Raw genomic sequence first — 17,137 nt, 5'->3', positions numbered from 1 at the left:
TATATATATACGATTATATAGATATATATATACATTTCTTTATTACTCTCTCCTATGATACAGTTTTTGAAAGAACAAATCCACCGTAAAGACAAATTATGTTGTAGGAACAATGAAGTCAGTCCTGTAAGAAGTGAACAAATGACCACCACCCACTCTACACTTGCTCTTCTCAGATTAAACGATAGGTTATATTTATTTTTGTCTGTGTTACAAATAATAACCCAAATTGGCATGACGTATGTTTGGGCTAAATAACATTTTTTATGTTGTTTGATTGTGTTTCATGTTTATTTATTAAACTATTGTTTATTAATTTCATCATTCATTTATCCCCAACTAGGTTTGCACACCATGGCCCCTCTAGTGTTGCCGACCAATATCTCCAGCTTTCTGCCAGGCTGCCATCCCATAATATCTATGGGTTAGGGGAGCATGTTCACAAACAATATCGCCATGACACCACAACTGGAAGACCTGGCCCATTTTACAAGAGACGCCTTTCCAAACGGGGTAGGAGCACTCTATAGTACACAATCAGACTCACACTCACATAGACAGACAGACAACCCACACACACACACACACACAACACACAACACACACACACACACACACACACACACACACACAACACACACACACACACACACACACACACACACCCAAACACACCACACACCACACACACACCACACACACACACACTCACACACACACATAATACAACTGTATACTTACGCCTTCATTAGCATGAATTCTTATAGCATCCATGCTCAACAGCATCCATTACTTTCCTTAGCCTCGCTCATGCTTAGAATCGGCGGAGGGCAAGGTTGATTGATTTTCTTATGCATGAGACGTATCCACGGAATTTGATGCTGTTCCTTTCATGGTTATCCTGTTCTCCAATGATTTTATAATTCAATGTCTTGTAAGCTTATTTGGAAAGAGGTAATTTGTGCTTCGAGTTCTATCTCTCACAAATTCTCCAATTCGCCCCTTTTCTGTATCTCTCTCTCTTCTCTCCTCTCTCTCTCTCTCTCTCTCTCCTCTCTTCTCTCTCTCTCTCTCTCCTCTCTCTCTCTCTTTCTCTCCCTCTCCTCCTCTCTCTCCTCTCTCTCTCTCTCTCTCTCTCTCTCTCTCTTCCTCTCTCCAGGGAACGCACAACCTCTATGGCCACTACCCGTTCTTTCTCTGTCTGGAAGACGAGAGTGGAAAGTCATTTGGCGTCTTCTTAATGAACAGCAACGCTATGGGTAAAGAATCACATGCACGCCAACAAAGACACACAGACACGGACACACACACACACACACACACACACACCACACACACACACACACACACACACACACACACACACACACACACACACACACACACACACACACCACAACACACACACACAACACATACACATAAACGTACCCATATACACACATACACGCAGAGGCCAAAAAGTAAAAAAAAGTGTTCAGGGCCAACATTTAAACATAAGTAATAATGGGACTGTACACGCAAATCTGGAAACACGCACAGCCAGACATTTAGCGTCAGTCAACTCTCGGTGTGCTGTGTTTCAAGGGTAAAACAAACATCTTTTCTTTAATCAACCAGAAAAAAACATCAACTGCTCCAATCCAAAAAAGGTGCTGACATATCAAAGAGAATAGGGCGATGTTTGTTTTAGCCCGTAATGGATGATGGAGGAGAATGGAAATGAGGTGTTTATCTGACGGATGTCTGCACTCATTCGTATAGAAGAGCCCTTTACCCTTCATCATAGCTTCAGACAAGTGCGTGAGTGTCTGTCTGTCGCTCTGTTTGTGCGGGTGTCTGGGTCCATTGAGTTAATGTGCCCTTCTGTGAGTGCATGTGAGGTGTGTGTGTGCCGTGTTTGTGTTGGTATCGATCGTGTGGGTCCCATTGCAGAAGTCACCCTGCAGCCGGCCCCTGCGGTGACCTACAGGACTATCGGAGGAATCCTGGACTTCTACGTTCTCTTTGGAGACACGCCGGAACAAGTGGTGCAGGAGTTCCTCGAGGTGAGCCGGCGCCGCTCGGAAAGTCCACCAGCGCTCCTCGTGAGGAGAATAGAGCTGGATAAGGATGTACTCGTGAGCTCTCCAACGCCATTATAGGCGAGGGAGACTCACAAAGGGTCCGGTTTGAGCTACACTCATGCAGAAAATGTCGATCCAATCAAAATGATTTGCAATTGTTGATTGAAGATGTTTCAAAATCTATGAAATTTGAATCGATGAATCTTCAACGTTGTAAGCTATGCCCATTTGTCACTGTAACTAAAAAACAATGTTTTATTTCCTAGAAAACATTGGTCATAATAGTGCTCCTACACAACGACAGAAGTAGCTTTAAAAAAAGAATCATGAATTTAGCTGAAGGAGGTACTACATATATGGCGCGTTTCCACCAGAGGGTCGGTTCAGTCCGGAAAGATGCGGCACAGGTCGCGTTTTCCCCGCCAAAAGTGGCCGTGATCCGGACTCAGCCATATTGAGCCATACTCGTCTCGCAGTACTCCTCCGTTGGGATACTGAGACGCCTGAAAGGGTGCCGGTGTGGGTGTCAGATTGACTCGGCTGCCAGATCGACTCGGGGTCCTGCGCTTACAGATGACGCATCGACACTTGACGTATCGACACAAGCCAACGGACAAAACCCGGAAGGGTTGTTTATAATGGGGCTCAATCATGGACATAAAAAGAAGGCTCAATCCGTTTTAGTTTTGATTTCATTGAACGCAGCCCGCTCTTTAGCACAACAAAGCCATTGGAAACACGTCTAAAAGCACTGATGAATGTATCTGTAACCCAGCTCCTGTTAGGGACTTATTCTGAAGGGAGAACGGAAGTGTCTGCGTGTGGGTCGCTGTTTTGACTCTGTGTTGGGAGCGCTGGAAATAAATTGGATCGTCCCGTTCAGTGAATGGAGTTAGCCGATTCTTCTTTTAATATATAACCCAGTATATGCATTAATAATTTGTACATTTGATTATTATTCATAGATTAGAAAACAAAAGGAGATTGTTAATACTGGGGATAACCTGGAATGAATGAAACACGCATGCGCATTTAAAAGACAGCAGTTTACAGGAAGTGCGTCATTATTGCGCAGGGCCCACGAGTCGATCTGGCAGCCGAGTCATCTGACACCCACCGGCACGTTTGAGCTACACAAGCCGTCGTTGATAGGTCGACAGACTGTGGGATAATAACAAACAAACACATTACCCGCATGGTATTTCTGGACAACGGCGAAATCTTCATTTATTTAAGAAAACATGTCGCGCAAAAGTTTGCCATCCTTCTTGGACGTCCTACATTGTTGCTCTTTATTCATTGTCAAGGGTACTGTCGGCGGTTGGAAATGTGAGCCGTACTGAGGCTGGGCTATACCGCGCCCTCACTACTGGACTGTGGCGTGCTGGGTCCGAAGTGTACCCGCCGATAGAAAAGCGCCGTTATACTCTCATTCAATTCAAACCCAGAAAGACTTATTGAATGTCTAAAGGTTTTGTCAGCTTGTTCAGAAAGACTTCATCAAACTCATTGTTTCTTATTGTGGGTTTGCTCCCTGCAGCTGATTGGCCGGCCCTGTCATCCCACCCTACTGGTCCCTGGGTTTCCAGCTGTCCCGCTGGGATTACGGGAGCCTGGAGGAGGTCAAAAGGACTGTAGAGGAATCGTGCTGTGGACCTCCCATATGTAAGACATATCCTCTTTTTTTTCTCCTATTTAAAAAAGGCAGGAAATGGGGTGCAAGACACTCCCGAGTCCCCTAGTATTTAAAGAAGAACATAACTCGTTCATATTATCGTGTTATTAGTTTATATTATTAGTTTGTATTATGTACTTAGTCTGTATTATTGGTGAATAACGCTCGTACTCCAGTGCCACCCAAGCCGAGCTCCCACAGGCTGCAGTTCACTTATAGTCAGTTAGGGGGAGTTCAGACTCTTACACCTTTCTCTCACTTATCTTAAAGAATTATTTTGACATAATGATGCAATCAATGATACTCCTTCTTATAAACAATTCATTACAAAAGTATATTACTGCAGGATTTCTTCACTAATCACAAAACAAAAGTTTAGCAATGAAGGTTTGAATGTATAATATTTGATCATGCAATTAAAAGATTAAAGCACTCTGCGTTATGTCCACCAGATTGACCATGTTTAATTCTTAACTCAATTTATCCATTACACACTCACCTGACAAAACACACACACACAGACACACACAGACACACACAGACACACACACACACACCACACACACACACACACACACACACCACACACACACACACACATACACACACACACACCACACACACACACACACACACCACACACGCAACCACACACACACACAAACACATACACACACACACACACACACACACACACACACACACACACACACCACACAACACACACAACACACACACACACACACACCACACACACACACCACACACACACACACACCACACCACACACACACACACACACACACACTGTAATTGGCAATCCCTTTGATTTGGCTATTAGCTATTTGCTTTAACTTTTTCTGAAAGGAAAACACAACCCCAATATATGATGGATAGGAAGAGGTCTCGTCCTTGTAACGGCCAAAGCATAATTAAACATAAGCAGGATATCAAGTATTACGACGCATTGTGGGGTTTTCAAAGTCTGTATACCATGACTTGCGACCCTTTTATTCAATCTTTGCACCCCTGTACTCCAAAACCTCTGGGAGCAACTAACCTCAAATATTGTTCTGTGAAAAAATTTAAGAAAAGGACGAGGGAGACTTTCGCCAAATGACTATAGTGGGGAGGAGGTGGAGGCAATCGAGATGTTACCTTTCCAAACTCTTCTTAACTGTGAGCCACTCAAGCACTTTAGTGGGATTCCAGAGGCAAGGGTCCTTCCTACTACACCATCTCCAGGGACGTGATATGAAAGGTAAAGCAGTGGCTGGACAGCCAGTCAGATTGATAGGGATGGCCTTTCAGTTTGACGGGGTAATCCAGCTTGCTTTCAAATAATGGAGTAGTATGCCCCAGTGTGTTCAGTCTGCAATCCCTGTAGGACAATTGTTCACATATGTTTAAATATTACTGGTAAACAGAGATCAAGATGCTGGGCTCCCATCTCATTAAATCACGTTAGCGGAGTAAAAAAACACTTTCTCTCCCAAACCCTGAAGACCAGGATGAATGCCACTTCTGGAGGACATTTTGTCAGTGAAAGCGATAATCTGCTCATCTTGGTTAGCGTCTGCAATTGTAAACGGGGAGCTGTGGGCATATTTGATCTAAAAATACGAAAAAATGCTCAACTTGTGTGCGTCAGTACACTAAGACATAGAAATACAGCTCTAATCTCATGAGCTCAAAATTACCCTGTAAAGAAGAAAAAATAATAATAATAATCAATTCTCAGCCCCGACCGTTTGGTCGCAGACACACCGAATCCATTCGAAACTGCCCATCCCGGCTCAATATTTCATCCTGATAAACTTATTTTTTCTTTTCTTTTCTGCCCCATCTATCCGAAGGAATTAGGATGCAGCTGGTTCCACTCGTGCTTTACTGAGGGACATATTTGATAAGCATCAGATAGACCAAAGAGGGCATATCACATTCTCCCTAATACGTCTGGAGCTGATTACCATTAGGCGAAGGATCTGGCAGACCCCGCCAACCATCTGCTCTATCCATACCAAGAACAATTTGGCAGCCAACAAGCAGACAGAATGCTAGCATGAAGGAATAGTCAGTAAAGATGAAAAAGAAGCCCATCCAGAATGTGTTACATTCTCAGTGTCCTCCCAAGGTTTTCGAGCACATTAGCGCGTGCACTCTATAGCTAGCTGGTGCACTGAGCCTCCTTCTGCCCTGCCGCGAACAAGCCAACAGAAGGCTAGCAGCTTATTTGTCTTTAACTACAACTTTTGTGCAAAAATGTGATAGGGACTTGTACATCAAAATGCATTGTGTTTTTTTTTAGGTTTTGGGTAAGAATATCTCCCCATAATGACAAATGATTGCACGATTAGTAACTTAACAAAACATTACTACTGAAGTAATGACATGACATAATAATATGAACATGAAATTCAATGCTTCTCAAGCGGAAGGGTACACAAGTGAGAGATACTAATATTGTGTTATAGTGGGTAAGTGTCAGTTGTACATTGCAAAGTGTACGGCTGTCTTTAGACCAATTGAAGATCTACAACATTGCGTTCTCAACTTTAACTGGACTTTATTATTGGTGACTCATTATATTATATATAGACCTTGGGTGTCTTGAAAGGCGCCTCTAAATTAAATGTATTATTATTATTATTGTCCCCTAATAATGTTGAATCTAATCTTCATCGAAGATAACATTTATGAAATGGATTAAATGTCAACGGCATTTCATTTGAATTGAAAATACGTTGTTATATTTCTTATTGTTATTAATATGCTTCTATACTATTCTAAATCCATCTCACCTTACCTTCTGTGAGATCATCATTAAAAAGTGCATGATCATTAAGGCGAGAACACAGCAGGCAAATGATTGATTTTTCAGTCACTGGTCACTTTTGATATTTTGGGCTATTATGCACCATTAACATGTAATGTTCACACAAAAGAAAAAAAAGTCAGAACAAAACATTTAGGTGTTCGTTTATTATAGTTTTTTCAACTTGCGCCTCTGAATTTTACAGAAGATTCACCAAAAGTTGTCTTTATTACGCAACGTTTCAAATTACAGCCGGTCTCTGTCATATGTGTTTCCGTGGTATCGTTGAAAGCACTCGATCTGCTGCACAACATAAAAGTGATATCTGATTGGCTGGACTCGATTTCCGACAAGACTATTGGTTCGAATGTATCACGTGGTATGCTCTCAAGCTTCCTGGTTAGCTTTTACCATAAAATCTTTTGCCGTTGCTCAAAATGAGTTTTCTTCACACGCCAAGCAAGGAATCTCCACTTCTGTAGCACCTACATACACCAAACTTAGAATCTTATTCTCAGCTACTATATGAAGATTTCTACATGGGGATTTGTTGATATATCATCTTGGCCTGATTTACATGACATTTTATACATAAAATAGGGGCGGCGATACATTTTTTAGGCATTGACAGTATTTTCTGATAACTGGATAACGAAAGGAGATATCCATAATCCCCTTTGTAAATATTTTTTCTATTTAATATAGTAACATAAGAAAAATAATTTTGAGCCTGGCTTTTTTCCAATGGTCCGATTCTATATGCACATTTGCGCATATTTCATTAGATATAGCCTGATTAGCATATCTTACCATACAATTACAGAAAACTTCCAATGCTATTTTCTTCTTCTAATCATGTGGCTAATCAACCGGTAAAGTTTCATAAAGATATCTGTAAGTTACAAAAAAAAATCCTATTCACCTGCCGTGTCTCGCCTTAAATGTTTTCTTTAAATATCAAAAAGACTTACATTACATTATTGTAATGCATATTTAATCAGTAAACATCGGCTGTTACAGGTTTCATTCTAATTTCCCTCTTTCTCAGGACATTCAGTACACAGACATTGACTACCTGGAGGCTACGAAGGACTTCACCTACGACAAGAATCTTTCGCAGATCTGCCTCAGTTTGCTGACTACCTCCATGAGAAGGGTCAGAGATACATACTCATCCTGGTATAAGACTCGCCTGAACATTGACATACATTATGACAGTTTATTGTTTTTCATCGAGCAATGCTAATAATAATGTGGGAGTTTTTTGATTTCAATCAGGCAATGCAAATAATGTGGGAGTTTTTTGTTTTAAATCAAGAATGCTAATAATGTGTCATTAATTATATGATTGTTCAATCAGCGATTATTATTTGAGATTTTCTATATCTATTAAACATATCCCGTACATTTTCCACATTTGATTTCAGTCCTCGCCTCACCAATTAAATTAGTAAATGGATTGAGTGTGTGAATTTCAGATCCAACAAATCCAATAGAATTTCAGATCCAATAAATCCAATAGATTTCAGTCACCTTGAATGTGATGTAACGGGACTGAAATAGCAGTGACCATTCTGTTTACCATGGGTATGAATATTGTGGTATTTCTGTCTAAGGACCCTGCGATAGCCACCAGTAAGCTGCAAGGGGACGCTCCTTACGGCTCCTATGACAGAGGCACAGCCAAGAAGGCATGGGTCACTGAGTCTGATGGCAAAACACCCCTAGTGGGAGCGGGTGAGTTGTTTTTTGGCATCGTCTTGTGTGTTTTTCTGGAGTTTTTTTTTACATCTAGTCTAGACTGATTCTAACAATACGCCTGTGCATGATGCAATGCAGTCCATATGTCATTGCCACAGTTTGCAAGAAAGGTCTATGCATTTGTGACTGAAATCTGGGTATTTCAAATTACCGCAAGTGAGCCAAGCCATTTGTATCGTATGGTATAATTTTATGTTTCTTCCCATAGTAGATATGTCAACACTTCAGACAAGGACTGTAGTCAAACATTTATTTCAAGATAGTGAGTTGTTATTAGCCTGAGCAAACCTTTGTTTGGCGATGATTGCAGCTGGTCAAACGTATTCATTGCTACATTTAATCGTTCTGCATCACAGAATTCAGAGCATGTGTCCGTACATATTACATAATGCATATGTATCAGATAAGGTTATAGGGTGAACGTGTGCTTCTCGAAGACAATTACTTCCTAAATTCATTTACATGTATCTGCATAGTAACATTGAACACGTACCGTAGAATACCGTTCAATATTTATCTTTCATTTAAGGGCTTTAAGGAAAGCTAGTCACCTAAGATAAACTAACACTACAATGGGTTGCATGTGAAACTATTAGCAGCAATTTTTTTTAAATAAACAGAAAACATTTTTATTTGGCGTCAGCAGAGCAAAAAGTGATGTGAAGCAGGTGAAGGGACAGGGAGGAAGTGACACTTCTTTGCATGTATCAGGCAAATCCCAGATGGACTCAGTGGGGCATAACGCAACATAAAAACAAATCAGACAGCAAAGTGTATGACAGCAAGGCTTTCAGTACATGATTCCCACAAATGTTACATGATGAAAGTTGAGACAGTTTTATTCAATCTTTAAATAGTTGTGTGAGCCATTTGTGTCCTGTGTTTGCTTCATGCCGATGCGGCTAAAGGCAATATAAAGCCCAAATGAGGATAAGAACACATTGATGTATATTTCCTGAGACAGGTGAGACAGTTTTCGAAGTGTAGATCCATCGAGGTTTGGGCCAGATGGGAAACGTTAAAGAGGACCTATTATACTACTTTTCTGGTCTTAATTTCTTATTAATGACTCCTATAGCGCAACCTGACACGAATCACAGCAGAAAAAACGATGTAGATTTTCGGGAAACTCTTCCTCTCATCTGGGCGCTTTCAGCATTCTCTGTCAACGCTCGGTTTCGTCGTTCTCCGCCCCCTCGCCCCCCTCCTGCCAACCCAACTCCGTTGTGATTGGTTACCTTCCTTGAAGCACGCGCGCGGGCAGATTTAACCAGGCATAAGGGGGCGTGGCAGAAGTGCCTCTACGTAGATGATTTCCCGGAAATGTGAACAAGTGAATCACAAACGTTGTCCCGAGTGTTTAGCGCTCTGCACAGCCACCCCAGACTGTCAGCAGGGAATACGTCGAAATGCATGTACGTCATGATTTGACACTTTAGCATGGTTAAACATGACTGTCAATCATTATAACAACGTTTATAGGTCATAAAAGTCGAAAAAGCATAATAGGTCCCCTACATGGTTTCGGTTGCTCTCTAGATCATGTTAGGCACCAAATGGATGACTTCTGGAAAGTAACTCTTAATTCCCCTGGATCTTGATTGAGTTAAATGGTACCATGCATTGCATCCCTCCTAATTATTGGAACTAAATGGGAGATACGCTAACCATTCAAAAGGCAATGCGGCACACATACATCTTTTAACTATTTAGACGGAACACGTCCCATTCAGAGATCAACAAACAACACACTAGGATACTTTTTTAATGGTACAGCAGAGGGTTGATGTGGTGGAATCTAGAGTGACTTTAGGCATCAGAAGAGAGACTGAGCTAAAAGATGTAGTTGAAGAAGGATGGCCACAATGAGCAACTATCAATAAAACCTGACCTTGGTTTTCACCACATGCCAGCAACATCTGCCTATAAATCTTTATGTATATGTGTGTGTGTGTGTGTGTGTGTGTGTGTTTGTGTGAGTGTGTTTTTTTTTATTAAGCTTCAGGTGTGTGCGTGTGCGTGTGGTTTCGTTGTGTGTGTGTGAGTTTGTGTGTGGGTTTTTGTGCGTGTGACCGTGTCCTTGCTAGAAAAAGGGTAGTAAAATGATTGGCGAAGGAGGTAAAGGAAACAGATAGCGAGAGCTGAGCAACCTTCAGATGTAATATCTACCACGCTATCACAAACAAACACCCAGACACACACGCACACAGGTGCATGCAAACACATGCACACACCAATAGGCACAGGTGCACGCACACACACACACACACACACACACACACACACACACACACACACACACACACACACACACACACACACACACACACACACACACACACACACACACACACACACACACACACACACACACACACACACACACTAATGCATGCACATGAACAAACAAACTCACTCTTATAATACATAAATCACATAAAGTTACATAAAGTTGCGAATGAAAATATTTTTAAATCGTACGCTGGCCAGGCTGGGACATTGGATCTGTGTCTCATGAGTCAAAGTTCCTTTAGACTGGGGTCTTTAAAGCAAAAAAAACAACTGACAATTCAAATGCAGGCTTCAGTAGAAGCAATGGAATGATACAAATGCATTTAGATCACATTTGTTCATTCAAGAACGTGCGGTACAATGGTTGTTTGTGTGGCAGGTCTGGCCAGGAGAAACCGTGTTCCCAGACTACACCAGCACCAACTGTATCGACTGGTGGGTGGATGAGTACGTGCGCTTTTCCCAAGAGGTCAAACACGACGCGCTCTGGATCGTAAGTCTACCTGACGTCGCTCCACGATTGGCGTGCCGTTCGATACGTTTTCTTTAGTCGGCTCTGCGCGTTCAGTAAATATGTAGCTTTGACATCAAATGCATTGCCTGCTATACCCATGAACGATTGCACCAATAAACGCTCGGATAGGCTCTCCCTCGATGACCCTTGATGATCTTTATCTGCAGGACATGAATGAGGTGGCAAGCTTCGACCAGGGATCAAACAAGGGCTGTGAAGTCAACAACCTCAACAACCCCCCCTTCACACCGAGTATGTGTCCGCCGACAATACACAGTGTTTCCTGTGGTGTTGCTTATTCTTTACCCTTTGTGAACCAAATGGGTAACTTCTCTATCTATCCTTTCAAGTCCTAACTTGGCTAGCACGATACAATCCAGGTTGTATCACAGAGAGTTGATTTTTAATGCCATCTGTTGTATGTTGTGAAGCATTCATAGCAGTGTCGAAATGTATGGAAACTAATTAATTATGAATTAGTAGCAGGAATTAGTAGCGTTAGCATTATTACCAAATAGCAATAGTGAAATCCCCCCCCCCCAATACAACACAGTGGAATACGCATTGAAAAGTGTCCTTCTTCTTGTTTTTTTACACCCTAATAGCCCACAAAATCAGTTCTTGCCCACTGGAAGAGTAATTCCAAATGTTGAGTCCCAAGTGTGGTATTTTGAAAATGGCTGCTCTTCTTCCATGTCTGTTATTTTGACGGTGTCCCAGACAGATGATCATAACTGGGGAAGGCTAAATCCCGTGGCTCCCCTGTTTTATTGCTCTCCTCTAAAGTCTCTCTCTCTCTCTCTCTCCCTCTCTCTCTCTCTCTCTCTCTCTCTCTCTCTCTCTCTCTCTCTCTCTCTCTCTCTCTCTCTCTCTCTCTCTCTCTCTCCCTCTCTCTCTCTCTCTCTCTCTCTCTCTCTCTCTCTCTCTCTCTCTCTCTCTCTCTCTCTCTCTCTCTCTCTCTCTCTCTCTCTCTCTCTTTCTCACTTACTCCCCCCTACATCCCTCACTGTATTGTCCTCCAAGTGCCATTCTTCTCCATTCCCTCCAATGTAACTCTCCTGTCTTCTCTATCACATATTCTCTCTCTCTCTCTCTCTCTCTCTCTCTCTCTCTCTCTCTCTCTCTCTCTCTCTCTCTCTCTCTCTCTCTCTCTCTCTCTCTCTCTCTCTCTCTATCTCTCTCTCTTTCCCATCATCTGGTCGATGATCTGACCTTATTATTTCTTCTTCTGTTTTCTTTCATGCTGTGTTCTTGTCATCCTCCTCCACCTCACACCTAATTTATTTTTGTTCACCCCCCCCCCATCACTTCCCTCCCTCCATCCACTTCCAACCCCCGCCAATTCTCCTACTCCTCCTCCTGCAGATATTCTGGATGGACTGATGTACAGTAAGACGCTCTGCATGGATGCCAAGCAGGCCTGGGGGAACCACTACGATGTCCACAGTCTCTATGGTTACTCCATGGTGCTGGCTACTGAGAAGTGGGCACCACTCTTTATTGCTGACTATCGATGAACAAAACACATGATGCCACATTTTTCCTCAGTGCCAGTAGGGGCTAGCTAGCCCAATTTATTTGTGTAACAACTGCAATATCCTTATAGTCAGATGCTCAAACTGTCTCCAACACAACTTAACTAATGTCCATGGCATTGTGTTATGGAGATAATTTGGCAGCTGTGAACACAAAGACAGGGATGAACTACAGCCCTCCATAGCAATACAATTAAAATATTGCGCTTGCCAAGTGGCAATGGTTCCCCACATGGTAAGGGTAGTAATATATTTTAATGAGGCCAGGCGTCCCTCGGGAGAGATTGGATTTTCCATTTTGGCGCAGCGTTGGAGTTTACGAGAGCATGACTTCTACAAATCTTCTATGTAGCCGCAGCATCAACATCCTGCATGGGGAATAAGTCTCTAAGGGGGTAATGAATTAAGACTGTAATCATAGTATCAAGTTTCATTAACAAAATAGTGCTCATCGTTTAGAGATGGGATGGATGTTGAGGCACCGGTTCGAAGGCAGATACTGCTGTTTTTTGCCAGCCCAGCTGCGGAATTCAACCTGGTGGTGGAAGTGACAGCACAGTGATGTGTTGCTTAGGTCTGCCATTTGCAGAATTGCACCTAAACCATTTGCCCTTAGAAACGTAGGATTATGCTGCATAAACACATACTCGGTTGTCAATTTGACTCTTGGTCCTGTTTACTCCGAGCTGTTGGCCGAAGCCAAAAACAAAGCATGCTGTTACACACACTCACAAACAAACACGTCCCGCCCTCCCGCACGGCCCATTGAAGCAGAGTTGATGTTTCTGCAGCAATTGTTGGACACAACAATAGCGTCTCAAACTGTGTCCGGCAGTGTGGATTTTATGTTCAGTGTGTGAATGGCTTAATGTTATCCTCTACTGGGATGTTATTGGACTGGGGTCAAGCTATGGAGGAGGGTACATAATGGTAATCCTTTATTATCATGTCTCGTCACATTGTCAGTTTGTAAATGTATAGTTCTGATTACTTTGATGCCAATTTTGTATTATTATATAATATATAATATATTATAATTAACATGATTATCATGTTAATTAACCCTAACCCTAAAAGAGCAACACTACTTAGCACCAAGGGCTCTATCAATGCAAGTGACAAACTGCATTCAGAAGTAGGATATATGGAAGTGAAAGTATGTGGGTATGTTTGTAAAAACTGCTTTTAATCTGGTGCTCGATTGATGAGTAATCTGGGGGGCTGATGAGGATAATGCTATTTCACAGCATGGCACCATAGAGCTGACCCTTGTGATCGGGAGTTGACCTTGAGCGCCCAACCATCCCATAATGATAGTGAGGCCCAGTTGAGGATGTCGAAATGAACCTGGAGGCTGAAATGAACACTAATCACACCATCAAACAGACGCTCCCGGCAACATTTGCTGTGAGGCTTGCCCCAGATGGAGCATATTGCCTGTCAAATGAAAGCAGCATAGACACAAAGGCACCCACAAACACACACACACACACACACTCTCAAACACACACACACACACACACACACACACACACACACACACACACACACACACACACACACACACACACACACACACACACACACACACACACACACACACACACACACACACACACACACACAAGCCCTGCAGAGCATGAGTCACAAGCCCTGTGAAGTAAAAATGTGCTTACTACCTCTTTCTGCTTTAACGCTAGCTCATCTTTTGAAGCTATCTCTCTCTCCTCCTGGCATGCCTCTCTTTTCCCTCCGTCGACTAATTAAAATGTGTTATTGGCAGGAGACACATTTTGTAAACATCATCAGGGCTTTCTATTGTCCTCAAAATCAATGGCGCTTCGATCCCTTCATCAAATAGAAAAATAAAAAAGGCGCTTCACCTAGATCTGGGTTTGTACCTGTCAGATCTGTTTGTCTTTCTCTCTCTCTCACTCTCCTTCTCTCGTGTTCACTCTCTCTCTCGCTCTCTCTCACCCACACACACTCTTTCTTTGTCTCTCATTCCTTTGATCCTCTCTATCTCTCTCCCTTGCACTCTCTCTCTCTGTGTTTCACACACAGCCTATTCCTTTCTCCCTCTCTTGTCTCGCTCTTTCTCCCTCTTTCGCTGATACTCTCTATTTCTCCCTTTCTCTCCCCTTTTTCTCTCTTCCTCTATCTTTGATACTCTATATCTCTCCTTTCTCTCTCTGCCTCTCTTCCACACTCTCCCCCCCTGTCTTTCCCTATCCCTCTGTCTCTCGCTATTCCTCGTTTCCTCTCTACCTTCTCACTGATACACAGGCCTATTTCAGCTTTACATTTTTTCCATTTTCATGATCAACCTCTCTTCGTCTCTTCGTCTCTTCCTATCTTCCTCTCTCTCTCCCATCCTCTCTCACATGCAGTTGATTGGTATTTGATTCTCATTAAAATGTCCTCCTCCCTCTCTCTCACTCCTACTCTTTTCTTTTCACCCGGCCCCACAGAGCTCTGGAGCGCGTCTTCGGTGAAAACCGGACCCTGATGCTGACCCGCTCCTCCTTCCCGGGCGTGGGGAAGTATTCGGGTCACTGGCTTGGGGACAACGCGGCCAACTGGAACGACATAAAATGGGCCATCCCGGGCATGCTGGAGTTTGGCCTGTTTGGGGTTCCCTACGTAAGTATCAGTACGGACTCAGAGAGTACAGACTGTTACTATTACATGACACTATTGGTGCCATGCAATAAGAATTGCTATTTATACAACAATGGTTTGGAATGATAGTGCTTTATCCTTCGCTGAACGTGTGGCAAGTCTATTGTGTTTGGAAGTTGGTATTTTGTTATTGGCAGTTATACTAGCAGTAGAAGTAACAGTAGTTGTAACCCAAGCAGAATACCAACTAGGACAGGTCATCCCAGGCCTTTCCCAATAAACCTTAACCATTATGTAATACCTTATGAGAAAACGCTGTGTGAATGTCCAGACTATATTCATATTAGAAGCGTGTTTCCTGTGCTTGCTCGGCTCAGGGACTAATATAAGCTAATTGAAAAGATAAAGGAATTAGAAGGAATTTATCTAAAGTATCATCTTTAACACCTCATCTTGAGATAACATGCAATGTGTCCGTCCTACAGATATGAAATCCATTTTAGATTGGTATGATAATACAAGGTGTAAATATTCATATTTACACGTTGACATCTAAAAGTGCAGGAAACATCTTTGTGCACAAGATTAGTTGAGAAACATGGATACACAGAAAGGATGGGTTTGTTCACCCTCAGGGAAATGGCTCTGTACATTGAATGCATACAGCAGTTAGAGCGCAACTGGGGGTAGGTGTTACAGTTTTTTCCTATCGTTTTCGGTCATGTACCCATACTATGGTCACTTTTCCCTATCACTTAACACAGTGGGCTTTAGAGACACACACCTCTGCATATCTGTTAACCTTTGGTGCAAAATGCACTACAACAACCACACCACAAACAATGCTGCCATAACTTAACACATGTTTCCTCTCAGAACACTATGACCTAAAAAACACTAACATCTTGAAGCATTGCCAATTGCATATATAAAATGTTGCTGTGTCCTCCAGTTTGGCATAGATTTCCTGTAGTGTTGCATTGAAAAAAAGAGAAAAAACACAGACAAACACTTCTTTGGACTACAGTAATAAAGTTTGTAATATTACAGTATGACAATCCAAGCCAAGTATCTGCTGACAGTGTTCATATGTCGGTTTACCTCCCACAAAAGATGTCACAATTGAGTGTGGTAAATGTACTGTAATTGTAATTGTAATGTACTGTAAAGTGTTTTATGAGAAACTGAGAATAACAATTTTCAACGAGGCACAAATTACATGTAAAACACCTGAGTAGGTCTTTAGCTGAGTAGGTCTTTAGCTGAAATGACCACCAGGTGTTTTGCATTGCAAAACTTATCCTCTGTGTTTTGTACAGATCATTGTATGTAGTGTTGCTTTTACGTAAAAAAAGTAATTCCATGCCAATTCACCAAGAACTATGGTGCACAGGGGGAAAAAAAATCTAAATTACTGTAAAATAAAATAAATATACTATAAACTAAATATTTTTTCTTATTCAAACATGTAACTTCATTTGTCTGTCCAAATGCAGCATCTTTCCATCTACAGTGATCTAAATTACTGTTAGGTTTTGAACAGAAAGTTCACTGTTTTGAACAGAGTATCTAAACATTGGTAAAATATGCTGTAGTTCCACAGCGTTTTGCCGGTAGTGAACATTGACTGGGGCAGGTATCCATGAAATTTGGAAGAAGGCGTCATTGCCAGCATTTGTATCTTAGCATAGGGGCAAGTAACCACAGTTTGGTTCACATGGTCTACTGGTATGCTCACTGTGTGAAGTGTTTAGGGAATGTGAACATGGTTTAGGTAAATTGCCTAAAACGATAGGAAAAAACTGTAATCATATCCACTATACACACAAATACAGCTACACACACACACACACACAC

At 42.1% G+C, this 17,137-nt stretch overlaps 1 protein-coding gene across 1 annotated transcript in view; it reads left to right on the top strand.

Annotated features, from left to right (window-relative positions):
• The first annotated feature begins 112 nt into the window (after positions 1–112).
• The window catches only part of LOC130405643 (sucrase-isomaltase, intestinal-like), a 59,049-nt gene continuing 42,024 nt past the window's right edge, over positions 113–17,137 (top strand). Inside the window, 16 exon segments of the mRNA XM_056610817.1 lie at positions 113–117; positions 368–464; positions 467–482; positions 485–513; positions 1,160–1,259; positions 1,936–2,048; positions 3,607–3,618; positions 3,620–3,702; positions 3,704–3,731; positions 7,605–7,659; positions 7,662–7,735; positions 8,173–8,293; positions 10,990–11,102; positions 11,291–11,375; positions 12,489–12,606; positions 15,130–15,301. Of these exon segments, the coding sequence (XP_056466792.1) occupies positions 113–117; positions 368–464; positions 467–482; positions 485–513; positions 1,160–1,259; positions 1,936–2,048; positions 3,607–3,618; positions 3,620–3,702; positions 3,704–3,731; positions 7,605–7,659; positions 7,662–7,735; positions 8,173–8,293; positions 10,990–11,102; positions 11,291–11,375; positions 12,489–12,606; positions 15,130–15,301 (1,221 nt within the window).

The sequence above is a fragment of the Gadus chalcogrammus genome, chromosome 16 (assembly GCF_026213295.1).
Source record: "Gadus chalcogrammus isolate NIFS_2021 chromosome 16, NIFS_Gcha_1.0, whole genome shotgun sequence".
Lineage (NCBI taxonomy): Eukaryota > Metazoa > Chordata > Actinopteri > Gadiformes > Gadidae > Gadus > Gadus chalcogrammus.
Note: the sequence above shows the minus strand (reverse complement) of the source record. Positions and strands in the feature narration are given on the sequence as shown.